At 43.2% G+C, this 16,625-nt stretch overlaps 1 protein-coding gene across 1 annotated transcript in view; it reads right to left on the bottom strand.

Annotated features, from left to right (window-relative positions):
* Window positions 1–1,678: 1,678 nt before the first annotated feature.
* The window catches only part of LAPTM4B (lysosomal protein transmembrane 4 beta), a 63,546-nt gene continuing 48,599 nt past the window's right edge, over window positions 1,679–16,625 (bottom strand). Inside the window, exon 9 of the mRNA XM_008575216.1 lies at window positions 1,679–2,842. Within this exon, the coding sequence (XP_008573438.1) occupies window positions 2,765–2,842 (78 nt within the window). The 3' untranslated portion in view covers window positions 1,679–2,764. The remainder of the gene's footprint in view (window positions 2,843–16,625) is intronic.

Raw genomic sequence — 16,625 nt, 5'->3', positions numbered from 1 at the left:
TGGTTAAGCAAACTAAACAAATGTTTGGAGTCAGAACAGTATAAAAAGTGGCAGGGGGAGGCCAGAAGGGATGGGAGGGGAAAAGTTTCTTGCATTCTCAGGGACAACAGGATAGGAAGGGGGCAGGAACAAGGACATCAGACTCTGGGGGAGATACTGCACGTGGAGGAAAAGGGTGCAGGAAGGGCAAGGCCTTTGGGCCTCAAACCTCTTCTATATAACTTGGCATTCTGACTTGGAAATCTGACTGGCTTGGTCAAGGGAAGCTCAGTTTCTAGGGCAGACAGACCACAATCTAAGCCAAAGGCTGTAAGTTTTCCCATTTCCTCTATCCCAACAAACAGACTTAACTCTCTCCCACATGGGCTGCTTATTGATCGGTCAATTTGTAAACCTTATGGTGCTGGGCTTGGAGTCAAGATGAAAAAAAGCTGAAGGGCTCCATGAATAAACTGACCAAGAAATGTACAGGCTTGAGAAAATCTGGGGTAATGACTGTTCTTCTCTGTGACAACAAAATAGGAGAAAAGTGCTAGATATCAAAATGAGATCTTAAATATGTCTAAAAGAGAAGTATTTATCTGGATCAGCAATGACACAAATAGACAGTGAACTGAGGCATGTGATGTGCTCTGCAGGGTCATTTCCATCCAGACATCACAAACTCCCCATAGTGGAGACAAGATAACGCCTTGCTCTGCAGAGGTAAATATAGAGGCAGCTCAAGCTTAGCCTGGGTTGTGCTACAAGTCAAGAAAAGCCAGCATCGCCAGCACCACATGGGATCTCTGAGAATGAACTGATATCCCTCCCAGTGTGTCGTGCTATTTGGACGCTTCATGAACAGCAGCAGCCTCGGTTCCTCTCCACGGCCCCTATGTAGACTCTCAAAATCAGCACTCTCTCCATCTGACCACGAGTCACTTTTCATACTGCAAAAATTAGGCAAAGAGCTGGAAAAACATAAGGAGCAACATGCAAATAACTGATTTCCTATGTTCCTTTCACAGGGATCATGAAAGTGATAGGCCTTTTCCATTCCTAATTACCCATAATGTGTTTAACTTATAGGCATAAAGCTTTAAAGAACAGAATTTCTTAGGTTGAGTTAATACTGATGAGATATACCAAAAGAAATAATCAATGCTGACTCTCAGTGATAAAAATCTCCCCTCCCACCTGTTTTACTCTCCCTTGGAATGTAGTAAAATCTTGCCTGCTTATTAAGAGTGCACTATGGGGCCGGCCCCGTGGCGCACTCGGGAGAGAGTGCAGCGCTGGGAGCGCAGCGACGCTCCCGCCACGGGTTCGGATCCTATATAGGACTGGCCGGTGCGCTCACTGGCTGAGTGTGGTGTGAGCGACACCAAGCCAAGGGTTGTGATCCCCTTACCAGTCATGAAAAAAAGGAAAAAGTGCACTATGGACATAAAGCAATCATATGTAAAACAGGTGAGCACATGGAGCTTGGCCGACATGGGGGAATGCTAGCAGCTCGGGTCTATTTGTCCCGCATTCCTCTTGGCCTAACGTGCTCTGATTTTATCAGCACTGAAATACTAAACACATGTGAAACCCATGAAGCCCACTCCTTAGGCTGAGCTGTGTGTATTTGCATGGCCACACATAGGCAGGAAGAGTTGGTCCCTCCATACAATCACCAGAGTCAAAAGGCTACTTTCTTGGATGTGGGCAAATCTTACTTTAATTGCAAAAAACTTCATTTACAGCGCATTCAGTGATGAACAAACAGGAGAGTTGCTGACTTTTGAACATATGAATATATAAAAATCCCTCACAATTCAGATAGTCAAGATAACAGCATTCCACAAGGAAGACAACCCTCGTTTTACTGATGACTTTTACATTTTAAAAGATGACTAGGCATACTTGGAAGTTTAAAGCAGTAGGCTGTACCTTGCAGGGAAAGGAGGAGAAAACATTTTTTCATATTATTAGGCAAACACATATCTGCAATTCCACTTGATAAAGTAAGTTGAATGTCCCCTTTGGATCAAGCTAGGGCAGAACACTTAGTAAAAGGGGGCCCTGGTAGGGGGGGGACCCAGGAGAAAAGTCAATTCCACCCCTTGAACACACAGGAGACATGCCATACCATGGCCCCAGACACAGGATGTACAAGAAGAGCCACCCATTAGTTCCTGCTCTCACTGCCTGTTATTGTCAATGGTCTTAATTTAGTCCATGGACAAAATCCTGACCAGCAAACTCAAACTATCATTGAATTTAAGCCATAAAGGATATTAAGGAAATTTCGTGTGGATTCCTATTTACCTAATTAGAGCAACAATTACACAGTTAACATTCCTGTTTTCATAAGGGTTTGTTCTATACGCTGGAATGGTTTCAGAAAAGCGCTAAATTTTGACTTTATTTTACACTTTAAAAAGAGACAGAGGGAACAGAGAAAAAGTGTGACTATTGCCCAACCTTGGGGCCCAGAAGGTACAAAACCAGACCTCTCCGACTCAAGGTCCAGCTATATTTTGGGGAAGTTTCAATGCCTAGGGAAGACTAGTGAAGCCCATTATACCCCCACCCCTACAGACAGGATTCTACAGCTAATCTATCACAGTGTTGTAGCTAAAGCATACATTTGAAACTATAGAGAGTCTCAACCTAACATCTAAAATTTTAAATGTAGCATTTCAGCAACAAATAAGCTCAGGGAGTTCATCTCAGAAGTGAAATCAAGCACTACTGCTCAGATATCTGTGGCTCTTGGCCCTGCTCCACTCTTGGCTCAGGCAGACACATAGGGTGGCGGTGGCTCCTTAGCAGCGCCATTCACGGTGGCGTCATCATACGGGGGTAACAGCACCTGAGAAGGAGAAGGGCAAACAAGAGTTAGGGTTTAAAAGTGGACATAGGGGGCCGGCCTGGTGGCGCACTGGAGAGTGTGCCGTTTGGGAGTGCGGTGGTGCTCCCGCCGAGGGTTCAGATCCCATGTGGAGACTGGTTCCCGCTCACTGGCTGAGCGAGGTGCGGGCGCAACACCGAGGGTTGCGATCCCGTTACCGGTCAGTAAAAAAGACAAAAAGGAAAAAAAAAAGTGGACATAGGTTCCTCCAATTTTAACTTTAAGTGAACTTTTGTGCAATTAAACATCTTCCATCACCTGTACCAATTCAATTTTCCAGCAAGTGGATACATTTTGGTGGTGAGAGACTTTTAGAACCCTTACGGCAGCAAGTGGGGAGAGACTTTCAGCCCTCTCCGAGTTTTCTCAAACCTGTCCACGTGTGTCTGATGTCCACTGTGCCTGGGAGGCCGGAGGGCTGCATCTACAGGAATAAGGAGCTGGTGGTGGCTCTGAAGAGGAAAAAAGACTCCTAGATGAGTGTGCACACATGTACACACAAACAGGGCAGGCACTTGACCGACGACAGGAACCACTCACGGTACAGTGGAAACCACAAAGGTTTTGGTGTCAACCTGGACCCAAAGCCTGGCTCAGCCATAGTTTATCAGCCTAGCTTTGGGTAAGTTACTTAGCTTCAGTTTCCACGTCTGTAAAATAGGGACACCTGAGAATGAGAGGTCTCTAAAAGACACTGCTTAGTGCACACCTGAAATGGTGGACACTATTTGTAAATAGCTGGAGAGAAATAGAACAAGCACTAAAATTGATTGGTAACCTCCTTGTTAATATTTCAAGTACGAAAACAATTGCTTATAATTGTTTATGAACTGTTAACATAACAGTGGTAGGGTTGGCTGGAACAGTGTTGTAACGCCAAGGTCAAGGATTTGGATCCCCTACCAGCCAGCCAGACCCCCCCCCCCCCACACACACACACACCCCGGAAGGAAACACTGGCTGAGTTTGGCTGTCTCGGAGTAGAAAACAAAACAGAGAATATCAATTCAATATAACTACTCTTTATTCAATCAACTAACATTTATTTGTATCTACTATGTGACAGGCACTATGGCTAGAAGATTAATTAAGGTAGGGCCGGCCCCATGGCGCACTCGGGAGAGTGCAGCGCTCCTGCCACGGGTTCGGATCCTATAAAGGGATGGCCGGTGCGCTCACTGGCTGAGCGTGGTGCGGATGACACCAAGCCAAGGGTTGCGATCCCCTTACCGGTCACAAAAAAAGGCAAAAAAAAAAACCAGTTCCTGTCCTTCTGGAGTTCAGAGATAAGAAGCTTTGTAGAAAGAAAAAGAACATTCACAAACCCACACTTTGATACGTTTTCTATTACGGACATCATTAGACTTACAGTGGTAAATAATTGCCATTTACCTGTCCCTTCAGCTCTCAGAGGGGCAACACTAAAATCTTCTTTTAAGTTTGTTTTCAGTTTCCGTCACAGCCACTCTCCCAGCCACACACACTCCTCTCTAACTCAACATACTCCACTACTTATTTTTCTCATTGTCCAGTCTTGGAGCTGCTGTAGGGCTGGAGCCCTGCCTTACTTCACCCACGGGTGGGGCCCTGTGCCTGCTTGATAGCAGGAACTCAGAAGAGCTTGTGGAGTAAATGACTGAGGTATCCCTCAGGCTGTGTGGTTCCCTCAGTGGGGAAGGGGCGCTAGCCATCAGGCAGAGGGCATCTGTCCTGGTAAGGATCCAATCAGGAGATGGAAGTCACACAGTCATTTGAACAAAGTTTAATAAAGAATTATTAGTGGGGACTGGAGGAATGGGGAATTGACTAAGAGGAAAAAGGAGAGCTCTAATGGATACTAGAGTTGCGGAAGGGTACTCACAGAAAGAACAAGGGGACCCCTCCCCAAGGCTGGGAATCAGACATCATTGGAGAGGGTGGGGTTGAAACCCACTGGATGGTACGTAAGTCTTCTGGGTTGAACTGGGTCGAGCTAGTGGGTAAAGAACCACTTGCTGGATTCAGTTGACCTACTGCTGGAACCTGTTGTCAGGGAGGTGCCACTTGCCCTGAAAACGGCCTAAGAGGCAGGTGCGTGCTAGGGAAGTCTGTCGTGAGGGGGGGCAGCTGCTGCTGTCACCCCCATACCCCACCCAGGGCCTAGGGGCAATGCCAGCAAGACCCAAAAATTCTGTAGGAGCACACAGGAACCAGGAAAAGAAACCCCTTCCCTCCTCTCCTGACACAGCTTCACAGGGTCCGTTGGCAAAGGAGACACATGGACAAGGCCCATCCCCAATCATGCTAAAAGGGGAGTTCTGGAGCTGCGAAGCACTAAGTGGGTACCTGGTACAGCAACACACAGACAACGGCAACATGCCAGAACCTTCCAGTCAGCCTCAAGGTCCTCGTCCCCAAAAGTGGTGGTGACATTGTGTCTTGTGTCCTAAATACTTTACACTTCAGGCACTGCCCCAGGTACAGAGTCTGAGGCCAGCGTCCACCTGTTGCCCATGCTGAAAGGGAAAGGAGCAGCCAGCACACACTGGGTAGAGGATGCCAATCCCAGGCAAGGAGGCACTTCCTGTGCTCTCCCCACAAAAGGAAACTATCCACTCTCACACCCAACAAAACAGCACATCCTGGGCACCTGCACGTGAAGGGCAGTCAGTAAAAGCAACACAGACCCAAAACCCCACCACTGTCTGTTACGGGAACTTGCAGACTACTAGAAGGCAGAGGCAGGCGAAACAGGTAAAATTCAGCACTGTCGGGCCGGCCCCGTGGCTCACTCGAGAGAGTGCAGCGCTGGTAGCATGGAGGCCGCGGGTTCGGATCCTATATAGGGATGGCCAGTGTGCTCACTGGCTGAGCATGGTGTGGACCACACTATGCCGAGGGTTGTGATCCCCTTACCAGTCCAAAAAAAAATCAGCACAGTCAAGGTGTGCTTGTCGACCAGATGTTAAGAACAGACAGGGACACCAGGTTAGCTGGGGAGGCAAGGCAGGCCTTTCTCAGAAGGGTAAGCAGGAGGTGATCTGGAGTCCTGAGGACGGCACTCCAGGTAGCAAGGTAAGAGCACGTGTGAAGGGAGGGCAGCAGAAAGCACTGCAAGTGCAAGGGATTTGGTTTGGGGAACATTATGGAAGAACGCTGCGGAGACGAAGCTGGAAGGACAGGCAGGGCTCAGCACGAAGACAGCCCTGTGTGCTCATCCCCTTGAGGGGCTCTATCCAGTATCTAGCAGCAGCATCTCTATGAGAAATCCTCAAAGTCTCAGCTTGAGCTGAGGGGAAAAAACGTACTCTCTAAAACAAAGGAACAGCTCTCCTTCCGTGTCTGCATGTTTGACTTGAAGAGCGAGCGTCCAGCGCGTGCACATTAGATACGGTAACTTATGACAAGTGAAAACGGCTGTGATCAGCACCAGACATTAAATTTAGCATGACTGAGCTTCAGCATCATGCTCCACAGCCTTATTAAACAATTAACTGACTCATATCTATCATTGTCTTTGGAGAAATTATCCTAAAACACAGTGGAGCTCCCAAAAGAGAAATCAGCCATCATATCCAAAAATTTTTTTTTCCCCTGAACAGAACACAACACTCAAACCAAATTCTCCAGAATGTTCACAAATTTATTCACTTGGATTAGGAAATAAGTTCTTTTTTTCCTTCCTCAGCTCTGCTGGTTGCATAAAGTGCTGGAGGCTAGAATTAAGCTACTGTGAGCCACATGCATTGAAAAAAGTAGGTGGCTGGATAAATACCTACAAGGGATGCCTGGACCCAGGAATCCTGGCAATGGGAGAAGCCGTACTGTATACTGGACACTGAATCAGAGAATATATATCCCCAGCCCTGCAAAGTATCACCACCTAGCTGGGACTGTAACTGTGCCTTCAAAAGGCCATTCCATACCATTCTATCATGACAGCTGCCTCAGAATATGGGGAACATGGTATGACCAGTGAACTGCATGAGCACTAGCTCAGTGCTGAGCTTCTTTCGCTTTGAAGTGAGTTCCTTGGTCAGAAGTAATGCTGTGTGGAATACCACGATGGTGGATAAAGCACTTCTGTGAGTTCACGAATGTACTTTTGGCAGAAGCACTGCCTCCAGAGAAGACAAATCTGTATCCAGAATGTCTGAACTAACAACTAATTTGATATGAACCCTCTCTCAAGAATTCTGTTTTTGACCTATGGAAGAATCTGTCCTAAGGTCCAGCTGAAAAACTCTGAGTAACTCCTTTGGAAACAGCCAGCTCCTGATTCTTCTTACCTCCAGGGAGAGTGCAGCACTGCATTCATCTCTCCCTACAACTGGATTTCCCAGGCCACTACCCCTTCCCCCTTCCTCCCTCTTTACCAAACCTAAACCAAAGTAACTGATGATGAGGAGGGAGACAAAAGGGACACCACGTTTCCTACAGGCTATGTGTCTACGAGAGGTGTGGCATACAGTTTCAACTGTAAAATCCAAAGTAATGTTTAGCTGAAACCATCTCCAGTCAGTCACCCCTTAGCCATACACACCTACGCACCTACCTGTCAGGCCAGCATGGCGCTAGGTGCTGGGGAGGCAGAGCTGAACACACCTGTCTCAACCAGAGGAGGATGCCCTATGCTAACCTCGCAGGAGGGAAAAGCATACGGAAACTGAATGGTTCCAGAGACCAAGGCCTACATGTGAAGCTGTAGGTAGTTTAATATAGTCGCCTCAACCAGAGGAGGATGCCCTATGCTAACCTCGCAGGAGGGAAAAGCATATGGAAACTGAATGGTTCCAGAGACCAAGGCCTACATGTGAAGCTGTAGGTAGTTTAATATAGTTGGAGAGCTGGGTGCCTGAGGTGAGGTTACAGAGATGAGCCTGGAACAACTGGCAAGAACCCAACTGGACTTGCAAGCAATATAAGGACAGCGGAGCCTTCTATAAAAACCAGTAGTTCTCACCATTTGGGGTGGTGGAGGTTAGGTAATATTCACATGTAAGAGACTCCCATGGGCATACACAAATTTGTATGACTTTATGAAATCAATTGACCCCCACACCCCCCAAAATGTGGCAGGGGGAGAAAAAAACCACTACAAAAGAAGATCTTTTTTTGGTTTCTGTTTTTTTGGCTCCTTTGGAAGGCAGCAGGTGGGAAGCAAGCGGCATGGTATTCATAAAAGCATAGCAGTGGCTCACAAGAACCACAGCTGCTGATAAACATCAGTAATGGTCCCTCAAAGCTGCTTCCCAAATGCGGTGGACTTGGCAGGATGAAGTCATAACTCTACTCCCCCCTCTCACTTCAAGAAAATATTAGAATGCAAGACTGTTGTTATTGTAGGGATAATCTTAAATCTGTTCTCAATTATTAAAAGAAAAAAAAATCAAACCACCACCAAACTTAGCTTTTAACCACTACTCCACAAATCATAAAGCAAAGCAGAATAACCCCACGACTGAGAAATGCTGCAGTAATAAGTGGCAAAACCCTCAAAGGCTTTTAAATAAAGGTAGAAAGGGGAGAACAAACCCTGTTTTCTGTCACTTCTGACAGAATGTGCTGGGGTTTTCCTCACACAATTCTCCAACTCTCCAGACACCAACTGGGTGTCCTGCAATTCAGTTCTGACACTAGTTAACTGGAGTGTGTGCAGACCTCACAGGTTAAGGGCTCAGACCCACAGGACCGCCCCCACTTTAGATGCCGACTGCAAGTAGTGGGTCCCCAGCTTACCCGTATTTCTGTCTGACTTGGTTATAGACTGAGGGTTCCCATGACCCCCTCTCCTCAGGTTCAATCATTTACTGAGAGTTCATGGAAATAGTTCAGAGAAATAGTTTCCTTAGGCTTACTAGTTTATTATAAAGGATATGATAAAGAGTACAGATGAACAGCTGCATGAAGAGATACATAAGGAGAGGTCTGGAAGGGTCCTGAAAGCGGGAGCTTCTGTCTCCATGGAGTTGGGGTGTGTCACCCTCCCAGGACGTAGATGTGTTCACCAACCTGGAAGCACTCTGAACCCATCTTTTAAGGATTTTTATGGAAGCTTCATTAAGTAGGCACGATCAATTATTAACTCAATCTCACCTCTCCCTAGAAGATGGGGGTGGGGTGGTGCTGAAAGCTCCAAGCTTCTAGTCATGGTTTGGTCTTTCTGGTGACCAGCCCCCACCCTGGAGCCCACCAAGAGCCCTGTCATTAGAGCAAAAGACCCTCCTATCACCCAGGAAGTTCCAAAGGATTTAGGAGCTCTGTGTCAGGAACGGGGGAGAGGGTAGAGACCAATATGTATTTCTATTACTTCATACCAGGAATGACAAAATCAGATTTATGTTTTAGATCGATATGGCAACAACAGAGAAAAAAATGGAAGAGAAAGCAGGGTTCAAGATCAGAAGCAGAGAGACTAATTCTAACAAATTTACAGATGATGACTCCTAGGTTACAGGCTTACGTGCTTAAGTGGACATTGCTTGCCATCCACCAGGATTTAAGAAAAGTAGCAGATTCAGAAGCAAAGGAGGTCAGCAGTATAGTCTCTCTGCAGAACTGGCCACTGGGCAGCTGGGAATATGGGCATAGAGCTGATCTGGTTCACATATCTAAGCTATTTACTCCAACTTAGGTAAAAAAGAGAGCACAACAGATGATTTATTAAACACCATTCATTCATTTCATCAACAAATTTGGCCTCACTGTGTGCCAGGCACAGAGGAAGCCACACTTACGGGAACTCATATGGGCTAAGCCAGGAGAGAGTTTATGTGCTAGTGGAGGGGTCTGGTAAAGACTGTAGCAACTGTTATGTAAACAAATGATTCTTTTTCAAACATAAGCTTGATTTAGATGTGTAGGCAAAATAATAAAATATGGGAGCATTAAAACTTTCTCAAGAAAACGATATCCTTATAAAGAACCAAAAGATTAGGTGCAGCTGTTTGCCAACCTTCTTGGGGGAGGGGAAGCTCAACTCAGGTGTATCTAGGCCACAAGCGGGGTTACTAAATTCCCTGGGATCCTTCAATTACCTACAAAACTCGGCCTAAATTTTCATGAAGGCGGGGACTAGTAAACGACATAGGCCAAATCTGGCCTGCCACCTGTTTTTTGTATGGCCTAGGAGCTAAGCATGGTTTTTATTATTATTTAATGGTTGAAAAATATCAAAAGAAAAATGTTTTTTGACGTGAAAATTATATGAAATTCCAACTCAACATCCATAAATAAAGTTTAATCAGGGCACAGCACACTCATTCATTTACATACTGCCTCTGGCTGCTTTTGTGCTACAACAGCAGAGTTGAATAGTTATGCAGAGACCATATGACCCACGAAGCCTAAAATATTTATTATCTGGCCCTTTATAGAAAAAGATTGCCTTCACCTGCACTAAGAGAAAATCATTACCCTGAATTCTGACTCTGGAAGATATGGTAATGTCAGATGAGAAAGTACACAGCCCGCAATCTATTTACAGTATTTAGAGGCACTAAATCTTCCAAAGGTCCATTTAGATTAAATCTAAGTAACCAAAACTTTTATTTTCTCATTTTCACCATTTGTTACAACCCTAATAATCTATAACACTCTTGTTTAAAACAGGCAATGATCTCATTAAATATCTGTCTTAAATTGGTCATACCATATTTGCCTATTTAGACGTGAACTTCTTTTACTCAGGCCAAACAGGAAAGGGGAGATATCTGAATCATTAATCTCCACGATTAACTGAAATAACCATTGGGCATTTGGGAGAGAACCATTAAAAATAGAAAGTCTGGGCTTATCTTTAGGGTATCTAGAATAACTTTCCAAACTTTTTGAATGCCCTCACCTATTATTTATATATATAGGTAAACACACACATACCTATATATTTTTTATTCTAAGGTACACACTTCTGTACATCTTAACATCTTTGAAGTTAGGCTGTGCCTCGTAATTGACAGCATCTTACAGTAAGAGGTACCTAAAAATAATGGTGCTATTTACACCTGACAGCATCTTGTAGTCAATGAATCAAATGTATCAGGAGATGGGGAGCACATAAACAAATTTGGGGGGATTCTAATGAGAAACTTCCCCCTACCTATAGTAAGGAATCATTTCTTTTTTTTTTTTCCTTTTTGTCTTTTTTCGTGACCGGTAACGGGATCGCAACCCTCGGTGTCGCGCTCGTACCGGGGCCGGCAACGGGATCGCAACCCTCGGTGTTGCGCTTGCACCGCGCTCAACCAGTGAGCGGACCGGTCTCTATATGGGATCCGAACCCTCGGCGGGAGCACCGCTACACTCCCAAGCGCTGCACTCTACCGAGTGCGCCACCAGGCCGGCCCGTAAGGAATCATTTCTAAAGGCAAATAAAATAGAAGTTGATTTTAGCAATTCAGTGCAAAACTGATCGAAGTTATCCTCACCTGATTTTATAGGAGGAAGCCATTATCTCCCTTAATTTTCAGCAGAGAAGCTATCCAAATTTGTTTACAGATTACATTCATAATATGGAATTCATACCTCAAGTGTTTCAGATTGGGTCCAAAAATTCTCACTGGTGAGATGTTTAGGCAGGAAACACCAAAATAATATAACAGCCCAAAGTGAAAGTTAAAATGGTTCTGAGCATTTACACATTTAATATTTAAATGAATACTAGATACTTAAACATTGAGAGGAACGATATAGAAGGAACAAGCAGTGAGCTATCACCACAGCAACCCCAAAGGCTACTCAGCTGCTCCCTCTTGGTGTCCCCAAAGCCTGAATGTGCTACGCCACCTGCTGTACACATCTCCTTCATGACTCTCCATACCATTCCAGGGGCTCTGATCCAAGCTGTGCCCAGCTGCTGTGACAGGCCGTGGGAGAGAAAAAGAGGGCTGCAAAAACTGCTCAGTACCTCAGATCTCAGCTTCCCATTTTACCTGCTTCCCCCTTCCCCACATAGCTCCCTCCTTCCCTTCCATGCATTAATGAAAAGGGAGAAAAATCTCCTTCTAGTGCCTACCAAGTCGATTGTTTTTTTCTATTATAATCTAATCTGCATCTGCAAGCCTTGTTTCTTCATAGCTGCAACCACAATATAAACTTCTAGATTCTGCTTTTTAAAACATCGCAAGCCTTTCTTTTGCTTTTATACTGCTCATGATAATTTTAATGGCCATAAAGACATTTTATCAAGTGGATATACCCTTATTTAACCAAACTATTCCCCAATTATTAGACAATTACATTGGATACTTTTGCTGTTAAAAACAATGCTATACGAACATCTTGTACATTTATTTTTTCTCTAAAATACATTCCTAGAAACCTTTCCTAGAATGTTAAAAAAAAGAAAATTCAATGCCTCATTTGTCCCTAGGGTAAATTCAGTATGGACTCTATTTGGAGCACATATGATTAAATAAGAAGTGCTGTGTGTATCTTAAAGTGAAATGGTTCGCAATGAAAACCAGGCTTATTTGGAATGTTGTTGCAGAACTTTTAGGTCTAAAATACCTACGTGTTGATCTGACTGCTCCAGATGCCCTCTCTCATACCCAACTCTGAGACACCCCAGACCCAAAGCCTCCCAACATTTAAAAGTGCGTCTACAGTTTTCTCAAAAGTTACTCTGGGCTGCAATAACTGGAAAGTTATATGGGTTAGAGGTAATTTCCAGCAGACCAGGACATTTTTAAAATGCTATATTTTATTGAAGGAAGAATATTATGCAGAAAGAAAGAAATATGAGCCAAGTTAACGTCACACATAGTCAGCCGGAACTGTGGAAGCTTTCAGGAGGAAATCTCAGGGGCATCTAGTCCAACCGCACCCACACTGCTTTTACAGCAGAACCAACAGATAAGTATATCTGAGGCCGTGCACACATCTGAGGACATCAGGAAAATGCAGGGGCTGGGGCACAGGAGGCAGGACTTTTAGCACAATTTTAGCTAAGGCAGCTGCCTTGGTGTTATCAAGTTTACCTTTAACCTTTCCTTTTCTTCCATTTCTGCTCAGTCACCCAGCCCTCCCTTCCTCTGTGCCAAAAACCAAAAAGTAGAAACAACAAAACAAAAACTTTTAAGTTTGTGACTGTACTTAAGAAAAATGGTCTACATGAACAATGTCCACCTGCTTCACTCCTCTCCTGGGTCAAACACAGCCAGGCTCTGGTGGTGAGAACACACGGACTGACTGGGCAACAGGCAAGGAGGCGGCTGGTGGGTAAGAACAGACTGGGGCCAAGACGCTGAGGTCGTGACCCCCCTCTGCCACTCACTAGCTTAGGAAGTTACCACTTTTTGAAAGTACTGAAACCACTCCTAAATCCCACCCCCACCCTGCCCCACTCTCCCCTTCTAGTCAACTGATAACTTGTTTTATGGCTGTCTGACAGCCCAAGGTCAGCCTTAATTAATCCCAGGTACCTCAAAGAGAACCTACTGGGAAACGGCTGCTGGGGAGATAAGCCGGCCTTCACCCAGGTCACTGACTTTTCTCTGAACTGTTTTCCGAGCTGTCAGACTCAAAAGAAAGCCCCATATAGCAAAATACTTTTGAAGTCAAAACAATAAACTTGCATATAATGTTAATCTGGATTAGCACCTATAATATGACATGGCATAGAAGACTCCATAAAGTTTAAAATTTTCCTATTTATCCCTAAGGAGCTAAGAAATTTTCCCACATTTCTCAACACTATGATTCTTTTATCTGGAATCAGAATTTCGGATGCCACTTTGGCTAAAAATTAATCTTACTGCTTTTCAAGTGCCCCACTTACAAAGGAATCAGGTTCCTTATTTTCAGATTTAACAAAATACTGGTACTAGCACAACCCAAGTCTCTATCAGTATTAGCAAAACAAGGCTGCATAGATTAAGGTAGTTTTTAAAACCTCAATTTGCATAAAGTTTAATGTAAAATAAATCTGTTTCTATAGTCTACATGTATAGTATTTTTTTATTTTTCTTAAGGCTAAATTTTGAGGGAGAGAAGGTGGTATTACATAATGTGTACCCACCACGTGATTTCTGTAACACTGTTCTAACAGGGAGGGTGCATCTCCTTAGGGCACCCACCAGTGCGCCAGTGTGCAGCAGTGACTCAAAGGGGCACCTTAGGATATTCTAAATTTTCAGTGAAAACACACAACACTTGTTAGATACTGCATTACTATCAGGTTGTTTGGACATGACTACTTAATAAAATGAACAGTTATTAATTTTCATGGCCTAGGGTGCTGTGAAAAAAAAGATCACTAAGATCCTAGAGCATTATAAACTGAGAGTTTGTGATCCTTTGTCCTAGGCATTCCTTTCAAGGTTTTTGCTTTGGTTTGGCTGGGAAACTGGAGGAGATTAACCCAGGGAATGATCTCCAATATCCAATAACTCTGATCTTCCCTCTGAGCAGAATTTGTGAAAGTACATATCTGAATAATATGTACTTTTTTAGATTTCAAGGTTTTTGCTTTGGTTTGGCTGGGAAACTGGAGGAGATTAACCCAGGGAATGATCTCCAATATCCAATAACTGTGATCTTCCCTCTGAGCAGAATTTGTGAAAGTACATATCTGAATAATATGTACTTTTTTAGAGAAGGGAAAGAAAAAAAAAAAGCACATTTATTTTCTATGAACAAGAGCCCAGTATCTTTCCAGAGGTTGACCTGAAACTACTTAGCCTGGGAGAAAAGCCATATGGCCTAACACTTGAAAGGAAGCGAAAGCCAGGTACATGTTATTGTATCAATGTGGATTCCCAATAAAATATGGACAAAAGGGAAACATACATCATTACAGGTGATGAGGTTCTTATAATGTGGCTGTGGAAACCAGGAAAAATGACAGAACTAGATCATCCCAATCCCCATGCAGAGTCTCAGAGGGAGTCTTCAGTACCTTTGGTTTTCTTAAGTTAGAATGTTAACATTAACTCCTAGTCAAAACAATCTTTAAACATGCAGAACCCTGCTTAAAAAACAAAAAAACACAACTGTCCTCCAATCCTAGAAGTCCAGATTATGGTCTCCAGATATTTCCACCAAAAGGAAGCAGGACTTCCTGGAGAAATGGCTGGTTCTAGATGTGGGGCAAGAAATGTACAAGAGCCTAGAAAATCTTGTCATACCACACAGCAAGGAAGCCATCAAAGTCTACCAGGGTCATGTCAAGAGACTCAGGAGCAGGCTTGAAGAGGCTCCAACTAGCCAAGGATGGCATGCTCATGCATTAATGAGATTACCTGTAATGCACCAGCTGTTCAGAGAAAGCACTGTTCCCCTTTCAAAGATTCAAAATATGAACGGAATAACAAGTTTTATTTAGGCTTACTTATAAAATTTACCAAAACAGTTGTACTTTTAAACTGGACAACCCAAGCTCTTCTTTTTATCAGTCCATTTATTACTTAAAGAAAACCTCACTCATCACCACTAGAGAATGACAAACCAGCTTGTTGTTATGAAAACTGATAAAGACAAAAACACCACGTAAATTTACCCATGTCACAAGTGCCAATGGGTAGCCCAACAGTAGTACATGGGGGAACATTTCTCTTTCTAGAAATATTCCAGCTAATATATGAAAGAGGAATGCTAGAACGTTTTCAAGTTGCAATCCTAAAGAATCAATGAATCTAGGCATTAAGCATCAATGGCTGCTGATACTCCAAAAGGACAGTCAGTGAGACACTTATCAGCCTCTTGATGGAAAAACAAATTGTCAGCTTTGAAGCAGTCTTGCAAAATGACAACAAAACTTGAATATGGGAAGCCTCTAGGTCCAACTAGTAGTTTATTGGAAATACAGAAGACTACATTACAGGTATGCAAACAGAACAATCTAGTCTGTGAGACAAACTAGTTTCTGCAACAAAAAATTAGAGAGACTTAAATTACATAGTGACCCACAGATCCTGTTTCAAATAAACTGCTATAAAATTATAACATTTATGAGACAGAAATCTGAGCACTTACTAGATATTTTATATATTTTTTTCTTTTTTTTTTAAGCCACTCAAATTTAGCAGTGGGGGTTTGAATATCAATTTTAGTGATACTAATGTTAATAAAGTTCTGATAATATTTTCTGATATTAAGGAATTATAATTTTAGGTATAATAAGGACTCTTTTAAAAATAACCATATAGTACTACTATCTTAAAAAAAAATTTTTTTTTTAAAAATATTTTCAAAACGCTGAGACTTCAGGTGTTGATCTATCCCAATATCTTGAAGTGGATTACCAATACAAGCAAGTTATAATTAAGGGTAAGTCTCCCTTTCCCAGAATACAATTCTTTAAAAAGAAGGGGGAAAAAAACCCAAAAAAATGTTCACGGGGAACTTTGGGAAAATAATAACATTACCAGCAACTCAGTCTCCCTCATCTTAAGAATGGCAAACTGATACAGAATGACTGAAAAAATAATGACCAACAACCATCATCAAGCAATTCCCCCACACCTTCTGTCAACACACCAGGGAACAATCACAGCTGGCACCACTCCACAGTCCCAAATTCTAGTTACAACAAACTACTGGCCACCTGGAAGATTTTCTGAAGAAAAGAGGCCTATTCCTGGGAATGTCCAGTTAAAAAGAATAGCTATTTTGATAAATTTTATAAGCCTAAGTAACATTTACCTGTTATTCCATATTTATTTTGTGTCTTTCAAAAGGGAAAAATAAGTTTTCTTTAAAAAAGCAAGTAGGATGCATTTTAGGGATTAACTAATGTAAGCACCTCAATTTCTACCAAAAAAAAAAA

This window comes from Galeopterus variegatus, unplaced genomic scaffold (assembly GCF_000696425.1).
Source record: "Galeopterus variegatus unplaced genomic scaffold, G_variegatus-3.0.2 Scaffold1156, whole genome shotgun sequence".
NCBI classification, from domain to species: Eukaryota; Metazoa; Chordata; class Mammalia; order Dermoptera; family Cynocephalidae; genus Galeopterus; species Galeopterus variegatus.
This window is presented reverse-complemented; position numbering and strand designations above follow the sequence as displayed.